Consider the following 21477-nt stretch of genomic DNA (forward strand, 5'->3'; position numbering starts at 1 on the left):
ATTTTATATATATATATATATATATATGAAATTGATTTTCATGGAGAAGTAAAGAGTAAGAGGAAGGAGAGAGGGAGAAAGAACCAGTAAAAAGTCTTCCTGACCCTCATCTGCCTGGCTCCAGGGACACCCCCACACAAACACCTCCACTTTAACCTGTTATGGTGTCTTTTGACTCTTTGTGCAAATACAGGTAAATATGAATATCCAAGGGGAGGGGGCACTGTTAAAACCTTCCCCTTTAAGTATGGGATTGGATCCTAAATATGGGATTAGACACCTCCGGTCTCTTTCGGGTACCGACTATTACAGGATTTTTGTTCCTTTAGTGCCCTCGGTTCTTTGTCTGCTGCTTCGAAGAATGAAGAGGTAGACCAGAGGAAGAGTGTTGGGCAGCAAAGCAAAGTTTACTGAGCAAGAGTACAAAGCTCCCGGGGAGGGAGGGGACCCGAGAGGGTTGCCGTTTTGGTGTTCAAATTTATAAGCTCTTTTGAGGAACTACCTTGAGCATCCTGAGTGTGGGCCCCTGTGGATTTACCGCTAAGGTGTGCCAATCAGGGCTTTGATCATGCACCTGTCTACCTAACGGGTTATTGTTCACATGTTGCTGGTCTTTGGGGCTGAAAGGGCTTTGATCATGCACCTGTCTACGTAAGGGGTTATTGTTCACATGTTGCTGGTCTTTGGGGCTGACATCTGGAGACTAACTGCCTCAGCTTGTGATAGTGACCCGTGTTTTATGGTTCATTGTTTTGTTTCAGGATGTTTTGCAGAAGTGACTCCTGCAGAGGCCACTAGACAGGATGCCATTGTGGTCCTGTCTAAGCTGTAAAACAGGATGCTAGTGCGGTTTTGTCTTAGCTGTCCCGGTTTTTTGCTTTCTTGTTGGGGACCCTGACCCTGACTACCTAAGGGTCCAATTAACCTCTAACACAACGACACTGACTGCCAGGGACAGAAAAAGTTTCTCTGTCCCAGGACTCCGCTCAGCACCCACATCAAGGCAGGACCCCGGAAGCTGTTTGCACAGTGAGAGGAGCTGGCTGGTCACATGCTGCCCAAATGTTGTCAGGCTAAAGGTCACAGTCCCTAGGCTGGCCGGAGGCGTCTGTAAACCAGCGTGGAGAAGCGGATCTGGGAACAGCATTACAGAGTCCTGGCTAGCAGAAGCCTCCGGCTTTGGACCCGGTGCCCTGTGTGCAGCAGGCTTCGCGATCCCTGTAACACCCCAGAGCAGTGTTTTCTCAACCCAAGACAGTTTGCCCCCAGGGGACACTGGGCAATATCTGGGGATATTTTTGGTTGCCTCACCTAGGGGGATGGTGTTGCTACTGAGTATCTAGTAGATGGGAGGCCAGGGATTGCTGCTCAGCATCCTGCAATGCATAGGATGACACCCAGCGCAAAGAAGGATCCGGGCCCAATGTCAGTGGTTCAAGGCTGAGGGACCCTGTCCTAGAGGCAGACCCAAGGCAGCACGGGGGCTCTCTGTGCGCTGGTCCCCATTGCACCCATCCATGCAAGCATAATGAGTCCAGTGGGCCTCCTCCCTTTGGGGACAAAGACCCACTTGCCTGGGCCCCCGGCTTGGTGCTGGGCCCACAGACACAGGGATGAATGCTATAGCTATTGGCCTGGGTCTGGGGCTCACAGCCTGGGAGGGAACAGGAAAAAGGTCACAGGCGACCACGATCCCCAGAGGGGAGGTTGAGCGGAAGCAGAGGGTCTCGGCTAGGCCCCAGGCTGGGGAGGGACCTGCATCACCACCAAACCCCAGCCGGCCGCGGAAGCGGAGCCAGCCGGTCGGGGCCGGCTCCTCGGGGTGGCGGGGATCAGGTTGCAGAGATGGCGGGGCGGGGCGCAGGAGGCGGGGCGCAGGAGGCGGGGCGCAGGAGGCGGGGCGCAGGAGGCCGGGCGCAGGAGGCCGGGCGCAGGAGGGGCCTCGGGTTGGCTGGGGGCTGGGGGCGGGCCCCCGCTGGAGTGACGTGAGAGCCCTGAGTCGGTCTCCACCCCTACGTCCCAGCCCCCCAGGTGCGTGGGGGAAGGTGGATTGGGTGCGGAGGCGGCGGGAGGGAGTCGCGAACCCGCGCTGTCAGCCCCAAGCCCGGGAGGGCAGGGCGGCGGCGGGAGGGCTCTGTTAGGGACGCCATAAAACCTTCGCTGTCCCCCGGGCCCCAGCCGGCGCCGTCGGATGCTGAAGCCGACCTCTTCGTGCTCTCGGGGCGACCGAGTCAGAACGGGGCGCCCCGGGGCCCTGGCTTGGAGAGGCCCCAGGTGCGAGCGGAGAGCCGCTGGGATTTGGCCCCCCACGCGTCTCTGCTTCCCCCCAGTTCTGCACCAGCCCTTGAATCCGGGCTGGGAGGTCTCACCCTCAGCACAGCCTGTGCTTTGGGGTCCCCTTTCAGTTACTCGGGGGGTCCCAATTCCAAGGCTTACGCAGAGCTGGAAGCTCAGGGTCCAATTTATAGATGAGGGAAGTGAGTCAGGGGAGCTAGTAAGAACTAGGTCCCACGCGAGGAGCGGGGTGAGGGGTGCTGGTGAAAGCGGGATGCCAACCCGTATGGATCCAGGAGGGAGCCCACTAACACCCCGTCCACTTCAGCCCTTGGGACTGACCTGCCAAAGGAGGAGTTAGGCTGCGAGCCCCCAGAGGGCAGGGACCAGATCTTGCTTCTCTCTGTCCCCAGAGTAGGAACTCAGTATTGGTTAACATTTGCTGTCGACTGAAAGCAGTCCAATCCCCCATCTTCAACCTAGTTTCTTGACTTCCCTGTGCCACAAGTGACCCTCTTAACACCTTGATGGTCAACCCCTGCCAGTCAGGGTCTGTCTCTCTCTGTAGCATCCCCCTCCAATCCTAGCAACCTGTTCTCCCTCCCACGCTGGGGACCTGCTGCATGAGGGAAGGAGGCATCTCCGGAGGGGAAAAACACAGTGAAATCTGGCCCTGAAGGCAGTGTGTCTGGGCAGAAAACACTGGACAGCTAGCTCCTGGATGCTCTGCCTTGACTGTGACTTTCACGGAGTGACCCTGAGGAACTAGACACTAAATATGAACTCAGGGTGTTAGTACTTCCATTTTACAGATGAGGAAACTGAGCTGCCCAAGGTTACAAAGCTAGTAAGCAAGAGTTGGGATCCGAACCCATAGCTGTTGGATTCCTAGGTCATGTTCTCTCTGCAGAACTGCCTCCTGCTAAAAGGGCATTTGGTTTCTGGTCCTCACTTCCTTCCCTGTACCTTTCAGTCACCCACAGCCCACAGAGAGACCCACCACCCCAGCCTCCATCCATCAATATCCCTTCTTCAAGGAGACGAAGGTCAGAGCCGCGCCCTCAGCCCAAGGATGAGGATGAGGTCAGAGCATTGCCCGGCTGGAGCAGATGCTAAATAATTCATGGGTCTGCTGTGAAGCGGGGGCTGCAGCTTCCGGGAGGGTGTAGAAGGCACACAGCAGACAGGAAACAAAATCTGGTCACTTGCACCTGAGTCTGATCTCTGCAAACCCCATGGGGCTGGAGAAAGTGCCTCGTTTGGTAACAAAGGGTTGGAGGGCATGACCCCAGGCAAGTGACTTCACCTGTTTCTTGCTGCCTCTAGCTCTTATGCGAGGTGTGATCAAGTGCAGGAAACCAGTGTGTAAACCAGAATAGTGGATGTGGCCCTTGGCAGGTCCTCAGGGGAGGTATTGATCATCCCCCTGGCCCCGTCTGTCTTCCCACGAGCCCAGGATGTCACTCAGTGGTGCGCCTCCAGCACGCCAGGCCGCAGCAGAACTATGATAGGGATCGTCCCCCTCTCTTGCCCCATCCTTACATTCCCAGACCTTGGGGGGACAGGGGAGAGAGGCACAGGCACAAATCTTGGCTGTTTTTGGAGGCTTGGTTTCCTCCCTTAGAATAAATCCCCAACCGAGAAAAAGTTAGTTGGAATCAAACAGCCTTTGTTGGTCTATAAGGGAAGAGACTAGGTTAAAAATATGCATTAAATCCCAGAAAAAATCTCAGTGAACACATGGGGATTCTGTGACAGGAATTCCTCAGTAACAGAGGACAAGGTCCTTTAATTCTGAGCAGTTAGGGTCCAAACTACTCTGCTTCGAGCTGAACCAGCTTGACAGAGTGGGTGTGAAATTTACCAAGGTATTGGTCTGACGTTACCTGCAATAGGTTCTGGCCTCTTCTAGTTTTTTTCCATCCCAGGCTCATTTGTGATGCGGCTGGACCACTTGGGGTAAGGCACCTCTCTCCTAAAAACACACCTGTCTTCTGTCTTCTCCACTTGGCCAAGGCCTGGAGGGAGCAGGGCCACTGGGTGTCCCTGAGCCAGGGTGGCCTGCAGCTTTCAGGAGCCCATCCTTCCCAAGCCAACACCCAGATCCCCAAAGAACACAGACGAACAAACCCACATTCACTGCAGGCTGCTCTTCATGGCCGCCTGGCAAGGCCAGGACTCACATGAGACTATCACTTCAAAAAGCAAGACAGTGCCTTTATTCACTGTAAGGGATCTTGGGGCCACTAACCTAGATCAAGAAAAGTCTGAGGTGCAGAGAGCTCCCTCGTCCCTCCATCAGAGAGAAGTAATACTCTGTTTGTGGAGCTAAGCAACCCAGCACATGATCGGTCAATGGTGGCAATGGGGGGTAGGGGGCTGTCACAGGCAGCTGTCTGGCCCTACTCTCTCTGTGGGGCCTGAGAAATATTCCAGTAACAAAGGCACAGGTTGCTGGGGGCAGGAGGGTGGTGCTGGAGAGCTGTGGGCTGACCACAGGGTGAGGTCGGGCCCTGCTCTTGTTCTCTCCCCCCACCCTGGGCACCCGGAGGTGACTCTGCGCTGAGCACAGAGCTCCAGGGGCACGCCTGGGGAAGCCCCCTTGGGCCAGCCAGCTCTGCCTGGTACCCGAGCGCAGGACAAAACCAGGAGATGATGCTACAGAGATCTCATTCCCGTGAGTCTGGAGCTGTGCACATCTCCGCCCTTGCTACCACCATCATCGGGTCCTAAAGGATGCCCCCCACTTCCCTGGGTGGCCGTCAGGACCCTCTGGAGCATGTCGTGGGAGAGAAGAGTGCCAGCACGTTTGCGGTGCCCAAGGTGAGGCAGAAATCTGTACACCTGCCCAGCAGGACATGGCAAGAGTCCCAGTTCTGTGAGCAGCTGAGACCCCAGCCCATGTGATCCAAGACTCTCAGCTGGCCCCTGAGGATGCAGCCCCAACCCCACCTTGTGTCTTGATGGGCCCCAGTTCATTGCAGGTGGGGAAGGCATGGGGCCATGGCATAAGGGGGCACGTGAGGGAAGCACCAAAGGGGCTAAGATCCAGCACCCACAGGCCACGAAGGGGAGCAGCGTCTGCCCAGGCCTCGGGCCAAGCTCTGTCCCAGCTCAGGGGCCTTCCGCGGTCCAGGTGGTAGCAGGAAGCCCTGATGAGAAAGCCCACTTCCACCAGGGCTTGGCTCCAAACACGTAGGCGCAGGCAGGACAAGCTGATGCTGGACACCAAGACAGCCAGGAAGGCCCGTGGTGTGAAGACATGGCATCTGAGGATGGCCATCTGGAGAACCACAGCATGGGACACATGGGCTGTGACTAGGGGAAGGGCGTCGATGGGGGATGGAGGCAGGCTGGGCAGTTCTGTAGATCCTTGTGGCCTCAGTCACGTGGGACGCAGGAGAGGCAAAGGGAATGGCCCCAGGGCCCCAGCCACGCACCTCAGGGCTTCACAGGCCCCCACTCAGTCCTCTGCTTCTGGCTGGTGGCCTCCGGTCCCTCCCAGCTCCAATGACAAGGGCGGGAAAGGTGCTGGGCCCTGCCCAGCCCAGACAGAGTTATGAGGACATCAGGATGGACGTGTGGCTCAGGGAAGAGGGCTTCTACCATCTCGTTTTATTTTGCGGGGACTGAGCCTAAAGTAACCAGAAAGAACAAGAGTCAAAGGGGACCCTACCGCTCAGGGGCCCAAGCTCTGGCTTCTACTAAAAACAGTGTCTGAGTCCCAGCGGGGCTGGTGCAATCTGACATAGAAGGGAAACTCTGGGAGAAGTTTGTTTTTCTTCCGGCAACCTTTCTCTCCCTTCCAACAGAGACTTTTTTTTTCCTCCCCCCACTACGACCAGTGTCAGAAAATAGCTTCTGACTCGTTGGGTAGAAACATTCCCAAGCTCGGGAGGGGCGGGCTTGGCAGCCCCTTTGCAAAGCCCGGAGCCAGTGTCCAAGGGTCACGGCACTGCTGCTCATCCAAGCCCAGGCCACTGGCTCGGCCCCAGGGTGGGCCTCGAAGACAGAGCTCAACAAAACCTGACTGGTGGGGCCACCTCTAGAGGCTGTTGTGGCCTCGGTGGGTCAGTCTGCTTACCTCTGTCAGGGGCCGGGAGAGGGACAGCCCCCACCTTTTGCCTCTAAGGCCATGTCTGACCCTAAAATGGCACGATTCTGGGATTCTGACTCGGGAAAGAGGACAGAATGCTGCGCTGTCCACCTTTCTTGGCAGCCACGAGGTTTAAAAGGAGCTGATGTGGGAAGGCTTTGTTTACCATAAAGGACTGAGCCAGTGGACACGTTAATAACTGTCCAGGAATGAAACCAACCGGAACCCGCCCACCCTTTCCCACCTTTGGAAACCCACTTTGTAAATAAGTGCCAATGTTCTCCAAGCTGTCCGCTTCCACCCATGCTCGGCACAGCACCATCTAACAGCACAGGCCGGTGACTCTCCACCGCGTCTCTTGGAGCACTTGAATGGCCATCCCCGCTAAGAGGGTCTGAAGTTGGTCCGCCTTCCCTTACACACACCCTCCGCAGAGCTGCCCTATGGTGGGCCTGCCCTCCCAACTCTGGCCTTGCGCATGGCTGTGGGCGGGGCGGGGTGGGGATGGGAAGGGGTCCCGGAGGAAAAGCTGCCTGATCTCAGATAAGCCCAGATGCTGGACTAGACCCTGGACAGGCGCTGGGCCCGGAAGTTCATTCTGACTGCCCGCGACACGACACGGTACACAGGCTCCGCTGAAGACTCCTTCCCTGTGGGCAGGTGTCAGCTACTTAATTGCACGGAAGGAAAAATCAGCAGCAACGTTCCTGTGAACCGGATTCGGAAGGAGAAAGAGGAACCACCCCCAGCCCACGGAGGAGGAGGCTCATCAGTGACCAAGAGCCTGGGGTCAGAAACGACATTCCCAGAGGAAGGGCTCGTAAAGCAAAAACGTGTTTATTAGGCACCCTTGCTCCTCACAGAGGAGCAAGACCCAGGACAGACGCGCCTGAGAAATCTCTCGAGGTTGCAGGAATCTCTCTTAAGACTCCAGAAAATGTTGGCACTGACCGGCCACCACCCCAAGAAGAACACTATCTGGCTGGAGCACGAAGCTCCACAAACACTGAGGCGCGAGTAGGAGCCCCTGGGACACCCACACAGACATTGGCAGACAGGGATGGCCTTCCTGGCTCCAAGGCACAGTTGCCCTGAGCCACGGAGGGGGCAGGGGCAGTAGGAGAGCCAGGGGCTCCTCACCCAGGCCATGTCCCAAGGGCCTTCCCGAAATCTGCCTGCCTCCTCCTGACCGCCGGCTCAATCCCACACGTAGGGGTTTCTAAAGACCTGGGAGTTCTTGCTGTCTCTCGGCGGTGTGGTGGCCCGGTGGCTCTGGGCCGCATACATGTCTTCAGCCCTCAGGGTGGAGTTGGCACTGCCCATCACCTGGCTGTTGGCGGTGGCTCGTGGGAGGATGACGTCGTAAGCTCCTTCGGACTGGAAGGAAGGACAGGAGGTCTCACAGCCAGGTTCCGCCAGGGCGGACGCACAAACACTCTGCTTCCTGCAGGGCTGTGCCTGCCAGCAGCCCCCCCCGCCCCAAGCCCCCCCAGCAGGGCCTCAGCGGCTGCCTGGAATAGGTAACTCCACCTCTGGAAACGGAGGGGCTGGCCTCTGACCTCGAGCCCCTTCCCTCACCCTGCAGAGCGCCAGGCCTCTAGGCATGAGAAGGGGCCTCTGGTCACCTCGGATGGCCCCAGGGCATCCCTGTTTTCAGAAGGATCCTCTTCTCAAGCCTCCCCCCTCCTGCTCCCAACTCCTGGGGGGGAATCCTGGGGCCCTAGGCAGAGTGAACCACACTGAGTTGCTACTACGTGCCTGTAATGGTCCCAGGCTCCCTTCTCCCCAGACCCTTCCCCGAGCCCTCAAATGGCAATAGGACACCCAGTGGCAATCAGAGCGGCAGGTCTGTGTGGCTGAGGACAGCCGGCAGGCCTTGGGCATGCCCACACTTCCTATCTTGAAGCCTGGGCGGGTTAATCAGATGTAGAGACTTAAAACTCAAATTCTCTGCCTGGAACCTGGCTAGAGCTGCAGTGCCCTGCTCCTGTGTGGGGTAGAGATGGCTGTGGGGTGGGGAAGGTCCAAAGGCCCCCATCCCAGCTCCTGGCCTGAAGGCAAGCTGAACTCCTGGCCCCACCTGCCTTATCCCTAACCCCAGGGCTCCAAGCCACCCACCACCTTCAGTCGAATCAGACCCGGGTGGTCCTCCCGCTGGTTTGCAATCCCCAGCTTGCAGGCCCCTGGAAGCTCCTGGAACATCTAGGCGGGTGGGGCTCAAACCCTGGGTGTGCCTCAGAATCACCTGGGCAGTTGGTTCAGCCACAGCCACACCTAGTCAGGCTCTACCCAGTGGTGGCCTGGTCAATGTTTAACTGGGGCGGGGCGGCAGGGAGCCACCATCTGCAGTCACCACTCATCTCCGTGGGTGGGTACTCCCAACCCGGCAGATTCCAAGTTATCACGATGATGCCACTGAAGAGATGCTAACCATCAGCCCTTCCCACCCCTGGCCCCACACAACTTCTATTTTCTGCAAGTTCCCTAGTGATGGTAAGGCTGGGGGGTCTGGGGACCATGTTTTGAGAATCACCGGGTCAGATAAAATATCCTTGTTCACCCAGATCCTCGGGCCCCTGGGGCAGCAGGACTGAATGTGGCCAGGCAAATGAGGGGTGGCCAGGGTGAGACAGCTGCTGGAGGAAGGACCCTGGGGAGGAGGGGGTTCCACAGTCTGAGTGGCTGGGACCAGCAGACTCTGCTGCTGTCCTCCAGAGACTCCTTGCCCCTCCCCTGCGCCTGGCAGCAGGTTCAGCTTAGGGAGAGGGAAGGGGCTGGAGCCCCTTCATATCTAAATCAGAAGTTTCTGATATTTACTGCACCGTGCCCCGGGGGCTCGTGGCACAGAGGGGGATGAGAACAGCACCCGGCTGACCTCCCTGGCTTCCTGTTCCCAGCATCCTGCCAAGGCAGGTCACTGACATCTCCCCACAGCGACTGCCAGCCCAGGGGGAGGAACATATACGGAGGGAGAATCTAACCCAACAGTCTTCCTGTTCCCACCGCCCACTGGCTAATGGAGCATCTGGTTTCCAGAACCCAGGGGAGGTATGAGGTTGAGAGCTGCAGCCTGCTTGTGGGGGGAGGGGAGCCAAGGCCCTCTTGGGACAGCTGTGGTTGAGGAGTAAATACACACCCAGACCTACTTTTTGGTCCTCTGTGCCTTTACGGGGGCACCAAAGATTGCCACCTCCCTACCTGGCTGAGACCTTCCTTTGTCCCTCCCTAAGCTCCTTTAGGGTAAAGCTGGACTCTCCCATCAGCTCAAAGAGGACCTGTTCTGCATTCTCCGCAGCCCGGGGCCCCAGTCCTGTGTGATGCCCCATGACACAGGGCGGGTCCCACTGCAGTGCAGCTGAAGGCAGTAGAGACATCAACTCCAGGAAAAGAGCATTAGGAGCCGAGGGGCTCTGTTCCCTGAGGCTGATGCACCAGACAGAGAAGCCTGCCTTCTCCCTACCACCTCCACCCCAGCCTGTACCGGCCACAGGGCCTCTGCACCAGCCGGCTCAGGCTGAGCTCCACGGCCCCCAGTGGGGTCACAGAGACCCGGGGACCCCACTCACCGGGCCTTTGTGCATCAGGGCCATCTCGGTGGGCTGGTACACACTGGTCAGCAGCTGCCCGTTGTACCCACTATATGGTGACACCGGTCTCTTAGCTGTAAAGAAACATAGAGCCGTTTGGAGGCTGCGTTCTCAGGCAGGGCTCCCCAGGGGGCTCGGGCAAGGAAGAGGGGGCTCACCTGCCCTGGGATAGCATCTAACCCAGGGAGGAAGCCTGGCCAGGGGTGGCCCACTTGGGGGGCAGGGTTGCAGGCGTGGGGGCCCCTCCAGAGTCCAACATGCCTTTGTCAGGAGTCAAGAAGAGCATGATGCTGCCTGCTTTCTGCTCGGGCTTTCCTGCAGTGCGAGGACCCCTCCCCCACCTTTAGCCAAGAAAAATGCTCCTGTCAGCAACCTTCATATCCCCATGCGCCCTCCGGGGCCAGAGGCCAAGAGGGGCACATGGGCCTTCGGCGGCCTTCCAAGACAGCCAAGCTCCAGCTCTGGCCTCTACCACTGCAGGCCACAGCTGCAAGGCGCTAGGGTAAGCAGAGCAAACACCCCACAGCCTGAGACTCCCAGTTGCCCCGGGGCACAGCTGATCCTCCAGGACCCCACAACCCAGAGCCCCACCAGGAGGACTGAATGTACATTCCTCCTGTCCTGTGGCACCCTGGCAAGATTCCGGTACTGTTTTCAGCTCCAAGAATACCTCCCCGTGCCTTCAGGTGTGTTGGTGTCCCGATCTGTTCTACCCTGCTGGGGTTCCCAGGGTGTCCGAGGAAAGCTGACGACCAACCCCTGGGGCCCGAGGGCAGGCTGTGCCGTGAGGGCAGGTGGAAGGATGTCTGTCTCCTGCAGGCTGCTGGACTGCAGCTCCGAGGGACCACAACTATACAGGGCTGGCTTCCTAAGTGCTGGGCCCACTCGATTGATTTTTCCATTTAGAGAAAAAAAAAAAAAGAAAAGAAAAAAACCCTCACAGCCCCAGGAATGTTTGCCTTGCGAGGACAAAGGATGAGTAGTACTACGTGGGCCTCATGGCCAGACACAGGGCGGGAGCAGACGTGGGTGCACAAGCCCCACCCCCACTCAACTGGTCCCACTCTGTTATGTGGACCAGGGGCCACCCCCGTGGGCAGATCACAGATCAGGTGCCAGACAGGACAAAGGTCACTCCTTTCCCCAAAACAGAGATGATGGGGGGGTTCCCAGTTTGTAGAGAGGAGGCAGGGAGTTCTGCTTCTGGAACTTCCCATCGCTGACTCAGCCCTCTGGCAGGGACCCCAGAGCTGGTGACCGACAGTCAAGCAGCTGAAGTCTTAAGCCCCCAAACATCCTGCTCAGCCCAGTCCGCGGCTGGGGTCAGGGGTCTGTCCTGGGCTTTCTGCTCTCCAGTTCCCAGTCACATCGGATAAAGGGGCTGTAGGCAGCTGACTAAGGACAGTACGCCACAGGACACATCAGGAAATGCATGCACACCGAGCACATAGTAGGTGCTCAATGAATGCTAGAGGTCCTTACTTACAGTTAACAAATGCCAGAGAAATACTCTTCCCTTTGGAAGCCAGGAGTTCAACTGGCCAAGTGTCCCGGAGAAGCATCTCCCCTCACGCCGCCCCCCCAGCCCACCTGCTTCTCAAGCTGCTTCCAAAGGGGAGGGGGGGGGGCTTGGCACAGGCTGCAGAAGCTTCACCCATTTCTGCCTCTTCCAATTCCAGACACCCTCAGCCTGACCCCTCCGAGGCTGTACGGCTGGCCGGTGTCCCTAGTGCTGGGCTCCAACAGGAAAGCCCCATCCCATTAACAACGAGCCGGGACAGGAGCCTGGGGACAAGCCAGCTGGAGAGTGGGTGCTGCTGAGATCAGGATGTGGCACAGTGCTTTTATTAAAAAGAACGAAATCAGGACACCTGGGTGGCTCAGTTGGTTAAGCATCCAACTAACTTTTGATTTGGGCTCAGGTCATGATCTCAGGGTCGTGAGATGGAGCCCTGTGTGGGGCTCTGCACTCAGCAGGGAGGTCTGCTTCTCTCTCTCTCCCTCTCTTTCTGCCCCTCCCCTAGCTTGCACATGTGCTCTGGCGCACTCTCTCTAAAATACAGAAATAAATCTTAAAAAAAAAAAAAAGAACAAAATCTTAACTGAGAAGACTTTTAAAGGAAACTAAGACTATGAATACGTACACAATGGAGAAACAAGTCCGGGAAGGGTGGTTGTAATCACAGTAAAAGGATGGGAATACACACAGCTAACAGCTAATACTTGTAATTTCTAAGTGCTGGGCACGTGCATTAACTTAATCTTCACAAGAACCCTATTTAACAGGAACCATTATCATCCCCATTTTACAGATGAGGAAACGGAGGCACGTGGAGGTAAAATACCAGTCAGAGGTGGCCCAGAATAGGAAAGAACAGGGTAGAACTGGGAGGAGCCAGCTGGGGGGAATTTTATCTGTGGTCTTTGAAATTTTACAATGAAAATATATTCATGAACTACAGGAGTACTAGAAACAAAACAAAACAAAAACTTAAAAATGGAATTTAGGGGCTTGAAGGCAGAACACCAGTGATCATTCGAGAACCTTCCATCTCCCTCAGGAGACCAGCACCCCCCCCCCATCCTGCCGTCCAGGATGCAGAATGACAGACGGGGGACGCGGGGAGGGTATCCCTCCGCCTACCTGAGGCTGGCTCGTCCATGGAAAACGCCTTGTTCTCCACAAACATGCTCTGGCCCTTCTGCTCTTTCAGGATGGTCTCGTAGCCGACGCCACGGGTGGGGTACATGTCCCCCTGGTAGCTCTGCTCTGGGCTGGCCTTGGTCACCTGGGAGACCTCCGGGATGACGTAGAAGAGGACAAAGGCCCAGGCGTTGGCAGCGAGGGCGATGGCCAGCGTGGGGTCATCCCAGGTGGGGCTGTTGCGCTGTTTGTTGCCGTACGTGTACATGACAATCCACACCACCCATATGGCAATGGAGGTGGCCGTGGTGAGCAGCACGAAGACCCCGTGCTTCCGCCAGCACTTGAAGCGGCCACACAGGGCAGGCCAGGCCCCCGTGAAGGCACACAGCAGCAGAAGCATGACGTAGATGAGTGCCATGACGAAGTCCATGTTGGCAATGGCGCAGGGGGAGGCCGTGGCCCAGGCGGCACTGTCATTGCCCAGAGGGCCACCCTCGCCGCCGCCGCGGACCAGCGTGATGATCAGCCACTCGGTGTTGATGATCACCTCCACGAGGGTCAGCAGCAGCGCCACTGTGAAGATCAGCCAGCCCCGCGGCCCGTGGTTCTTCCGCGCCAGAAAGTTGAGGGCAAAGACATGCGCCACCAGGCAGGAGAAGCAGATGGCGAACAGGACTCCAAAGAGGAAGCGCCGAGAGGCACAGGTGGAGAAGTCAGGCTTCACCACGCAGGCAAAGACGAGGCAGAAGAGGCCCAGCGTCCCCAGCAGGAAGAAGACCTGGGTCCCCAGGAGGCTCCGCTTCTTGGTGTCCTGCACAAAGGGGAGGCTGGCCACAAGGATGATGGTGAGGACAAAAGCAGTGACAACTCCCGCCCCAGCCACTGCCTCCAAAATGATGCCCCAGGCCCCGGAACGGTCACACAGGTTGTAGTACAGGGGGTTGAGGTCCGGGCTGCAGCCAGGTGGCACGTGGTTCTGGGCCTGGGCGCCTGCGATTAGGAAGACAGGCAGCCCCAGGCACGTCAGCAAGGCTTTGGGGATGGCCATGCTGGCTCCCAGGCCAGGCTCCGGCTGGGTCCCTAGAGACAGAGAGGGAGAAGGCAAAATCAGTCCTTCAAGGCCAGGCTCTGACACCCAAGTCGCTTGCTTGCCCCCGTCCTGAACTGGGGCAGACAGTGCGAGCTGATCACGAGACTGTCCCCACGGGCTTCGGATTCCTTCTTGACACAGCACTCCTGGGACGCATATCAACTGACCAGAGAGGCAAATGCGATGAAGCCCATTTGTCATCTCTGGTCCTACTCACGGAAAAGGAGGAATCTGTCACTGAAATTTTCAGGTTTCCCCCTCCCCTATCATAACCAGCATCTGAACCTTCCCTGAGCTCTTGAGGTTTGGGTTGAGGGTGATAGGGTTTGAGAGCAAGTCAAAACCAAGCCACTCCACACTTTCTCCCTGCCCTGACACTCTCAGAGTTCAAGAAGCCTTGACACTGTGCCCTTCAACTCTGCCCCTGTGATGCCCACATCCATGGCCAACCTGCCACGCACTCATTCACACAGCAGGTACTTCACAAGCACCCGAAAAGCATGACCTGCAGCCACAGCAAACGAAGAGACAGTTCTCTGGGATTCCTCCCTACCACCTCCCTTTTCTGCCCTTCATTTGCCCACTTTTCACACCAGCTCTCCTCTTCAGAATCCAAACTTCTTTGTCTAGCTCGGTTGCTGAAGCGAAGGATAAAATAATTTCCTAGCTAGGGAGTTAATGACTTCATGCAAAAATCCTCCTGTGAGGCATTAACATTTTTATTTTTTATTTTTTTTAAAGATTTTATTTATTTATTTGAGAGAGAATGAGAGATAGAGAGCACGAGAGGGAAGAGGGTCAGAGGGAGAAGCAGACTCCCCGCCGAGCAGGGAGCCCGACGCGGGACTCGATCCCGGGACTCCAGGATCATGACCTGAGCCGAAGGCAGTCGCCCAACCAACTGAGCCACCCAGGCGCCCGAGGCATTAACATTTTTAAAAGCAAGAGTGGGGAAGGGCACTACAACGCCCAAAGGAACTCATCTGTCATGGAAGACGTTAAGGCACTGTAGCCAGAAAGCAAAAAAGGGATCTTTCGTTCACACCAGGAAGGTACCCTATTACTCTACGTACTCCTCATTTGACCAGTCCCGATGACGGCGGCTCTACCAAGGCCTGTAGATGAGCAGCGAAGAAAACGGAACCCCTGCTCTCAACACCAGCTGGACTGTCCTTGTGTGGTGTGGAGATAAAGAAGGTGGCAGGTTAAGAGAAATTAAATATCCAATCAGTGAAAGACTTTAAATTTACTTGGAGAACAGAGAATCTCGATGTTCGAAACAGCCAAGTTCAAAAGTACTGCAGAATACAGATATGCACATTAAATTACCCCTTACACTTCAAGTAACTAGTTATAACCCTGCTTCTTCCTCTCGCACTTCTTGGGTCCCCGGAACTCTCCGGAAAGACGGCAACCAAGCTTTCCAGGATGACCGTGACCACTAGTGGCTCTCAGGGGAATGGCACGTTCCACCTCTTCCCACCTCTTTTCTTCTTCCCTTGGGGGTAGCGATGCATAGTCTACCCCCTTAAGTTTTCACCATTCCTAGTTACCTAATTTCTAACAGGCGAACAAAAGTACTAAATCTCAGTCAATGGAAACTGTCTCTCTGTAATTGATAAGCCGAAGAGTACGTGCTATCGGATCAAGGAAAACAAAACCCATAAATTAAGTGAAACCCACATAATAAAGATCGTCAATTTTCAAAGTCCTTTAACGTATCCTACAGACCCAAAGTGCCCCTTGAAAATACTGCAGGTATCTCGACCTTCTCAGCTACTTCATTTTTTAAAATTTTTTTAAGATTTTGTTTATTTATTTGACAGCACAAGCAGGCAGAGTTGCGGGCAGAGGGAGAGGGAGAAGCAGGCCCCCCGTGGAGCAGAGAGCCTGACGTGGGGCTCAATCCCAGGACCCTGGGATCATAACCTGAGCCGAGGGCAGAGGCCTAACCCACTGAGTCATCCAGGTGCCCTCAGGTACTTCATTTTTCAGTTAAGCTTGCTTTTCCTCCAAATACTACCTATCATTAACTCTTAATAAGCTAACATCTTGGGCGCCTGGGTGGCTCAGTCGTTAAGCGTCTGCCTTGGGCTCAGGTCATGATCCCAGGGTCCTGGGATCGAGTCCCACATCGGGCTCCCTGCTCGGCGGGAAGCCTGCTTCTCCCTCTCCCACTCTCCCTGCTTGTGTTCCCTCTCTCTGTTAAAAAATAAATAAATAAAATCTTAATAAGCTAACATCTTTGTTGTTTTCCTAAGTAACTGCAGGGTCAGAACTCAGTTTCTCTTGACTTCTAACGCAAAAGCACGTTTCCCCTGCATCGAGATTTAAATAAGCTTTCGTAGGGGACTTTGTGCAATCGTAAATCAATAAAGCATAAACTGTATTTACAAGTGCTGGAAAAGAAAAAAGAAGGGTGGAGGATTGATGGGTAAGGAGAAACAATGAACCACTCCAGGGAAGAGGTAATTTGCAAATTACACGCTATGGGTTCCTAAGCCTTCAACCCCATCTTGGGTGTTTGGGGCTCATAGCAAAGCAGCCAGAACCCCCGGTAAAGTTGGAGATGTGGAAGTGAGCCCTGAGAAAGGCCACCCTGAGTTAGCCCCCAGGTATCAGATTAGATACAGGCAATTATTCCCAATCGGAAAATATTTACTGTGCATTTTGGCGGCGGGGGTGGAGGGGGGTGGGGACGACAAAGCCAGTCGTTCTCAGAGCTCTGGGAAATACAAAGATGAACAAATACGGTCCCTGGCCTGACGGTTTGTTTTTTGTTTTTGTCTTTCTCCCTGACTTGATGGTTTTTAAAATCCAGTACGAGAGAGAAGGTAGGTCTGTGAGAAAATGGTAAGTGCCACACAACAGAATTTGCCTCTGGGGGAGGGAAAGGTGCTCCGAAACACAGAGGAGGAAGCTCTTCCCACTGAGGGGTCAGAAAAGACAGAACGGAGAAGACCTTTCAACAGCATTTTATTCAGTGTTTTATCACCTTCAAGTATGAACTGAGTTTGTAAGGGGAGACACAGACTAGAAATGCTACAGGGAAGGAGGTTGGGGTATCATTCTAAAGGCAATGGGGAGTCAACTGAAAGCTGTGTTTTGCACAAACACGGCATAACTAGGGTTGTGCTTTCAGATCTGAATCTGGCCAAAAGCACAGGCAATCGATTTACTGAGGACACATTCACCCGTTTAAAGATCGAGGCCAAAGGTAAAGCCATAATGGCCAGATCTGAGCGATCCTTCCCGGATAAAATCTAAGGACTGACTGGACGCAGCAGGAAAGGGTACCAAAACCCACACTACCAGTTTAGATCTGGTAACAGCCATGTCATGGCAAAAACAAAACAAAACCAAGCCAGGTCCCATTTAGCTCCACAACCCTTCTGGTCACTTACTCTTCTTGAGCCATCTTGCTCTTAGAAGTACACGCCTTTACCCTGCCAGCATCCAGCAACCTCGCAGCTCTCTGGCCGCCCCACCAATGCGGGGAGAACCCCCAAGAAGGAAAGAGGAACCTACCTGTTCTCGCTGTTGCTCCTCCCCGCCCAGGCACCTGGCTGCTGGGCGGCTCTGAAACTTACCAGCCCCAGATGAAACAAACCATTCCCACCGGACACAATCCATTTCTCTGTTCCCCGGAAAAATGCAAGGGTGAGTATGGAGACAGGAATACACCTACTCAGTCCTAGGGCAGTGATCCGTGGAGGCCAGCAGATTTAAAGGAAGCTCAGCAGAGTTCTGCATTTGTCCTTTGACCTCCCCGAGTGCAGATTCAGCCAGGCAACCCATGCCACTTTTTACACGGCGGAGAAGGGGAAGAGCACGGCAAAGAGAGGGACCCAGCTCTGCCTAAGAGGCTCTCCCTCCCGCGGGTCCCTAAAGCCTGCACTTCCTGGCTGTCTTCTGAGCCTTGAGGGCTCTTCTGTGCATGAGTCTCCCCTACCAAGCTGGAAGGTGTGTGAGGGTAGTGAACAAGACGTATTATTAACTTAGCATCCCTGCAAACACCTCGTGCTGTGCCTTGAACAGAGTAGACATTTGAGCATGCACTTAAAAAAGACTTCGCTGAACAGACTCAGTGCCCCCTTCTCCCCTGCCTTCTTCAGTGTGGAGTCACATCTTCTGTTTCAGGGTTCTCAGTGGGACCAAGGAGGGGAGTGGGAGGGGGACCACCTCCCGCCCCATGAATTTCTCCAACACCAACACTGCAGCACAGCCCAGTCTCGGATTATTTCCTGGACAAAGGGGCCCTTTTGCTTCACCTCCCTGGAATCAGTCATACAGATATTTTTAATCACCTCTGAAATCGGCCTCTCCCCAGCTCAGCCACTCAGCACCCCAGCTCTGGTCTGAGTCAGCCCAATCCAGTTCCAGAATCCCCTTCCTCCCAGTTTCCCTCTCCAGGAGGAGCAGAGAGGCCTCAGCAGTGGGGTGGGTTCAGAGGCGAGCTGGCACTGACTGGCTTGATCAGAGGCGGTCAGGCCCTCTCATCTTTCCAGAACAACCCCCTCCTAACCTCCCACCATTCACACCAGAACCCAAGAACCCCCAGGGCATAGGAGACCACCCTGAAGAGGACACCATGGGCTTCACAGTGCCGCCCTGGTCTGCATCTCCCAGGCTCAAGGACAGAGTAAGATAGAGACACACAGCCTGTGGTTACATATAAGGGTGCCATGACCCCTGACAGCCCCCTCTCAAAGGCACCTAGGCTCACCCAGGGATACCACAGAGCATCCTCATTCCTCGACTGCCAGCACTCAGCAGCCTATCAGGAGAGATGGATGGACCCACCAACAGCCCTCCCACCTCCTCCCCTTCTCCCCCATCCCACCCCCCTGTCTGGAGTCCTGTACTTATGCCTTATCATTTTACTCCTGTCCAGGGGCTCTGGCGACTAAACCCACCAATAAGAGGGATCAGAGATCAGGTTGGGAAGGGAGGGGCTTCCGGGAACCTCAGCCTAGACCTCCGCATTACGTGGACATTTGGGCCAAAATTTCCTGAGCATTCTGAAACGTGGAAGTCTTCAACCCAAGGGTCTGCTCTGGAATGCCACTCTGGAATGCGCCCCACACCCCAACCCCCCCCCCCACACGTAATAAGACACAAGGTGGGGACCACCAAGTGCAAAAAAACCTATTTTGACACATTCTGGTTCCTGTGCTTTAGGATCAAGATCATGGAGCTTTTAAATGATTGGCTTTTTCCAGGGTGTAAAACTGCGGGCTTCAGGATGGAGGGGCACTACCCAACCCCTGCGGCTGCAAAGGGCCCTGGAAAAGCCCTGGGGGGTAGGAGGGATCTAGAAGCCAAGCTGCCAGAAGTAGCGGCTCTTTTATGGTCTGAATCCAAACTTCCTACAGGAAGATTCTGAGAATTTCCCTCCTCACCCCGGGGGTCTACACTGGCGCTCCCCAAGCCTTGGATGCAGAATGAGTAGGGACCCCAGCCTGTCTCACGCATTCCCTCTGGCCACAGAAACCTGCTCTCCCCATCCTCGGGCACCGGAGAGGAGGCTGGCCCACCAGTCGCTGCTAACCGCGGACTCACGCAGAGAGGCAGCGGGAGTGGAGGGGGCACCGACTGTGGAGTTCGGGACAGCGCCGGGCTTCCCCCACCCCCGGTCCCCAGCTTGCGCGGGTTTGTAAAGTTTCTGCGACCAAGCAGAGTTGGCGCGGCGTCCTCCGCGCTCCCCCTCCCCCGGTCCTCCACAGTCGGGCTTCTGCCCTCGCCCACGGCCCGCCGGCCCGACCCGGCTCTTCCGGGCGGCGGAGGGGAGGGCGGAGCGGGAAGGCAGCAGCCCTTACCTGGGACGCGCCGCCCGCCCCACTCGGCGCGGCGTTTGGGGCCACCTCCAGCTCCAAGCGGAGCGCGGGCGGGGTGAGAGGGGCTCGGCGGAGGGCGCGGAGCCAGGCGAAGCCCGGGCCTGGGATGGCGGGGCACGGGCGGGGGCTCGGGGCGCAGGGCCTGCCTCTCCCGGGAGCCTGGGCTGGGCTGGGCTGGCCGCTCTCGGTCCCTCCTTCTGGCGCTGGCCTCTCCCCGCACTCGGCTCCTTTCTCCGGGCGAGGGTGGGCCGGCGCCTGCATCACCGTGACATCACCTCCATTCAGGAGCTGATCGGGCGGCCGCAGCGCACCAGGTATGTGCAATCCGTTTGCACAGCAACAAAGCCCGCCAGACCCTCCCCCCTGCCGACTCACCTCCAGGCTCCGGCTAGGCGCACTTTCCGGCCGGGGAGGGAGCTCGGAGTTTCTGGCGGAGCTGGCCAGAGTGTTGTTGCTGTTTACTGCCACGCCCCCGCACGCGGGCGCGCGCACTCACGCGCACTCACGCGCACTCACTTTCACGATTCGGCTTTCCCTCCGGAAAGCGGTTTGGGGCAACCTCTCCTGCCCCGCATGTCCCAGCGCACACACACGAACACGCGCGGGGGCCACCTTGGTGCGTCTCACCGAGCCTTCGTCACCTTCGTCCTGGCTCTCCCGTGAGGGACACACGCCGGGCACAGTTCGCTGCTCTGGGCTAGAGCGAGGCGCACACTCAAGACACAAAGTCCGTCTTTGTCACGCCTTCTGCGCCCCCTCCCCTCCCCGAGCTTGCACACGTGGACACACCACACGCCGACTGTTTCGCCTCTAACACGCGCGGCCTTTCCCCAGCAGCTGGGTCACCAAACATGCATGGGGGGGGGACACCGCGAGCGCCCCTACCGCCGTGGGCCGGGCCCGGAACCCCTCGGAACCGTGAGCAAACGTCGCCCTGGGCCGGACTCCCCTGCGCCCGGATTTCCTGCGACCGCCTCAGACACGGTCCGACTCTGAGCGCGCGCTCCCCTCCCCGCGTCCCCGTTCCCTGTTCCGACTTGTCCTAATTAGCCTTCACGGTCATGTTCCCCGGGGTACAGTGTTTAACCCGGCCCCCGCGGTCCCTGCGCTCAGGGACGCAACGGCCCTGACTCCGAGTCCAGCCCTCCCGCCGCCCGCGGACTTTTCCACGAGTTCGGGTATCCTCCGCCCCACTCCGCGTCCCACCCCCACTCCCTGCCCCGGGGTGGATCAGCCAGCTGCCACCCTTTCCCCTCCGGCCCCAGGATTCAGCAGAAAGGGAACCGCAGAACTGGGCTAGTGAATCCAGTCTGGGACCTCCCCGGCCCAGTAAACAACAGATTTTTTCCGGCCGCCTTCCCCTGGGGCTGGCGGGCTCCGCGGGAGGTGGGCTGAGCGGTCCGGGGGGCTCCCAGCGGGGCCTAGTTGGCCTGCACGGGAGGCCGGGAGGGGCCGCGGCGCACCGGGAAGGGAGAGGTTGTTGGGCCTGGCCGGGGCCCAGGGGACGCGGAGGGAGGGCAGGGCGCCGGGTCTCCGGGGTGCTGGTTCTCGTGACGCCGAGTTGCCTGGGGGATCGCCAGCAGCGCGCGGTCGGAGCCAGCCGGCGGCGGGGCTGCAGGGGGGGCGTGTTTGCACAGCCCGGAGCGCGCGGGAGGCGGGGGGAGCGGCTGGTCCCGGGCTCGGGGGTGGGAAGGTTGGGGGGAGGGCGCGGGGAAAGGGGAGGGGTACCTCCGGGGCTGTTTGTGTGCCTCAATCTACGACAGGCAGAAGTCAAACTCAATGAATCACCAGGAGCTGCTGGAGCGATAAACCTCAGGCCTGCCCCTCCCCTCGCGCACCGGCTTTTCGCAGTCCAGGAGGGAACGTGTGCTTCGCGGCCGGGGTCGGCGGTGGGGCCCTGCGTTTTCTAGAACCTGCCTCCCTCCCTGTGCCTTGCTCTCGCTTGC

General features: G+C 57.1%; 1 protein-coding gene across 4 annotated transcripts; it reads right to left on the reverse strand.

The window, feature by feature from the left end:
* Window positions 1-4497: 4497 nt before the first annotated feature.
* Window positions 4498-19995, reverse strand: GPRC5C (G protein-coupled receptor class C group 5 member C). 4 transcript variants are annotated; one of them, XM_028112298.2, is made up of 5 exons: window positions 19907-19995; window positions 12602-13684; window positions 9937-10031; window positions 7598-7747; window positions 4498-5909 (listed from the first exon to the last, which is right to left on the reverse strand). In XM_028112298.2, exons 2-5 carry the CDS (start codon window positions 13650-13652, stop codon window positions 5877-5879), a joined length of 1329 nt encoding a protein of 442 aa, XP_027968099.2. In that variant the 5' UTR covers window positions 13653-13684; window positions 19907-19995; the 3' UTR covers window positions 4498-5876. The 4 variants fall into 4 exon arrangements, with proteins under 4 accessions (XP_027968099.2, XP_027968098.2, XP_027968100.2 ...); XM_028112297.2 differs by lacking the exon at window positions 19907-19995 and adding an exon at window positions 19514-19785; XM_028112299.2 differs by lacking the exon at window positions 4498-5909 and having other exon boundaries at window positions 7212-7747.
* Between the last annotated feature and the right edge of the window lie 1482 nt (window positions 19996-21477).

Source organism: Eumetopias jubatus, unplaced genomic scaffold (assembly GCF_037043125.1).
Source record: "Eumetopias jubatus isolate StellerSeaLion01/CBP00866 unplaced genomic scaffold, mEumJub1_p1.0 scaffold_10, whole genome shotgun sequence".
Lineage (NCBI taxonomy): Eukaryota > Metazoa > Chordata > Mammalia > Carnivora > Otariidae > Eumetopias > Eumetopias jubatus.

What these genes read in the sequence shown, in the direction of transcription:
- GPRC5C (XM_028112298.2), bottom strand. Translation starts at nt 13,652, where the DNA reads ATGGCCATCCCCAAAGCCTTGCTGACGTGCCTGGGGCTGCCTGTCTTC. An exon ending in CATGGACGAGCCAGCCTCAG is followed by an intron (nt 10,032 to 12,601) that starts GTAGGCGGAGGG and finishes GTTTCTTTACAG; the next exon opens with CTAAGAGACCGGTGTCACCA. An exon ending in GAGACAGCAAGAACTCCCAG is followed by an intron (nt 5,910 to 7,597) that starts GTCTTTAGAAAC and finishes TGGTTACTTTAG; the next exon opens with GCTCAGTCCCCGCAAAATAA.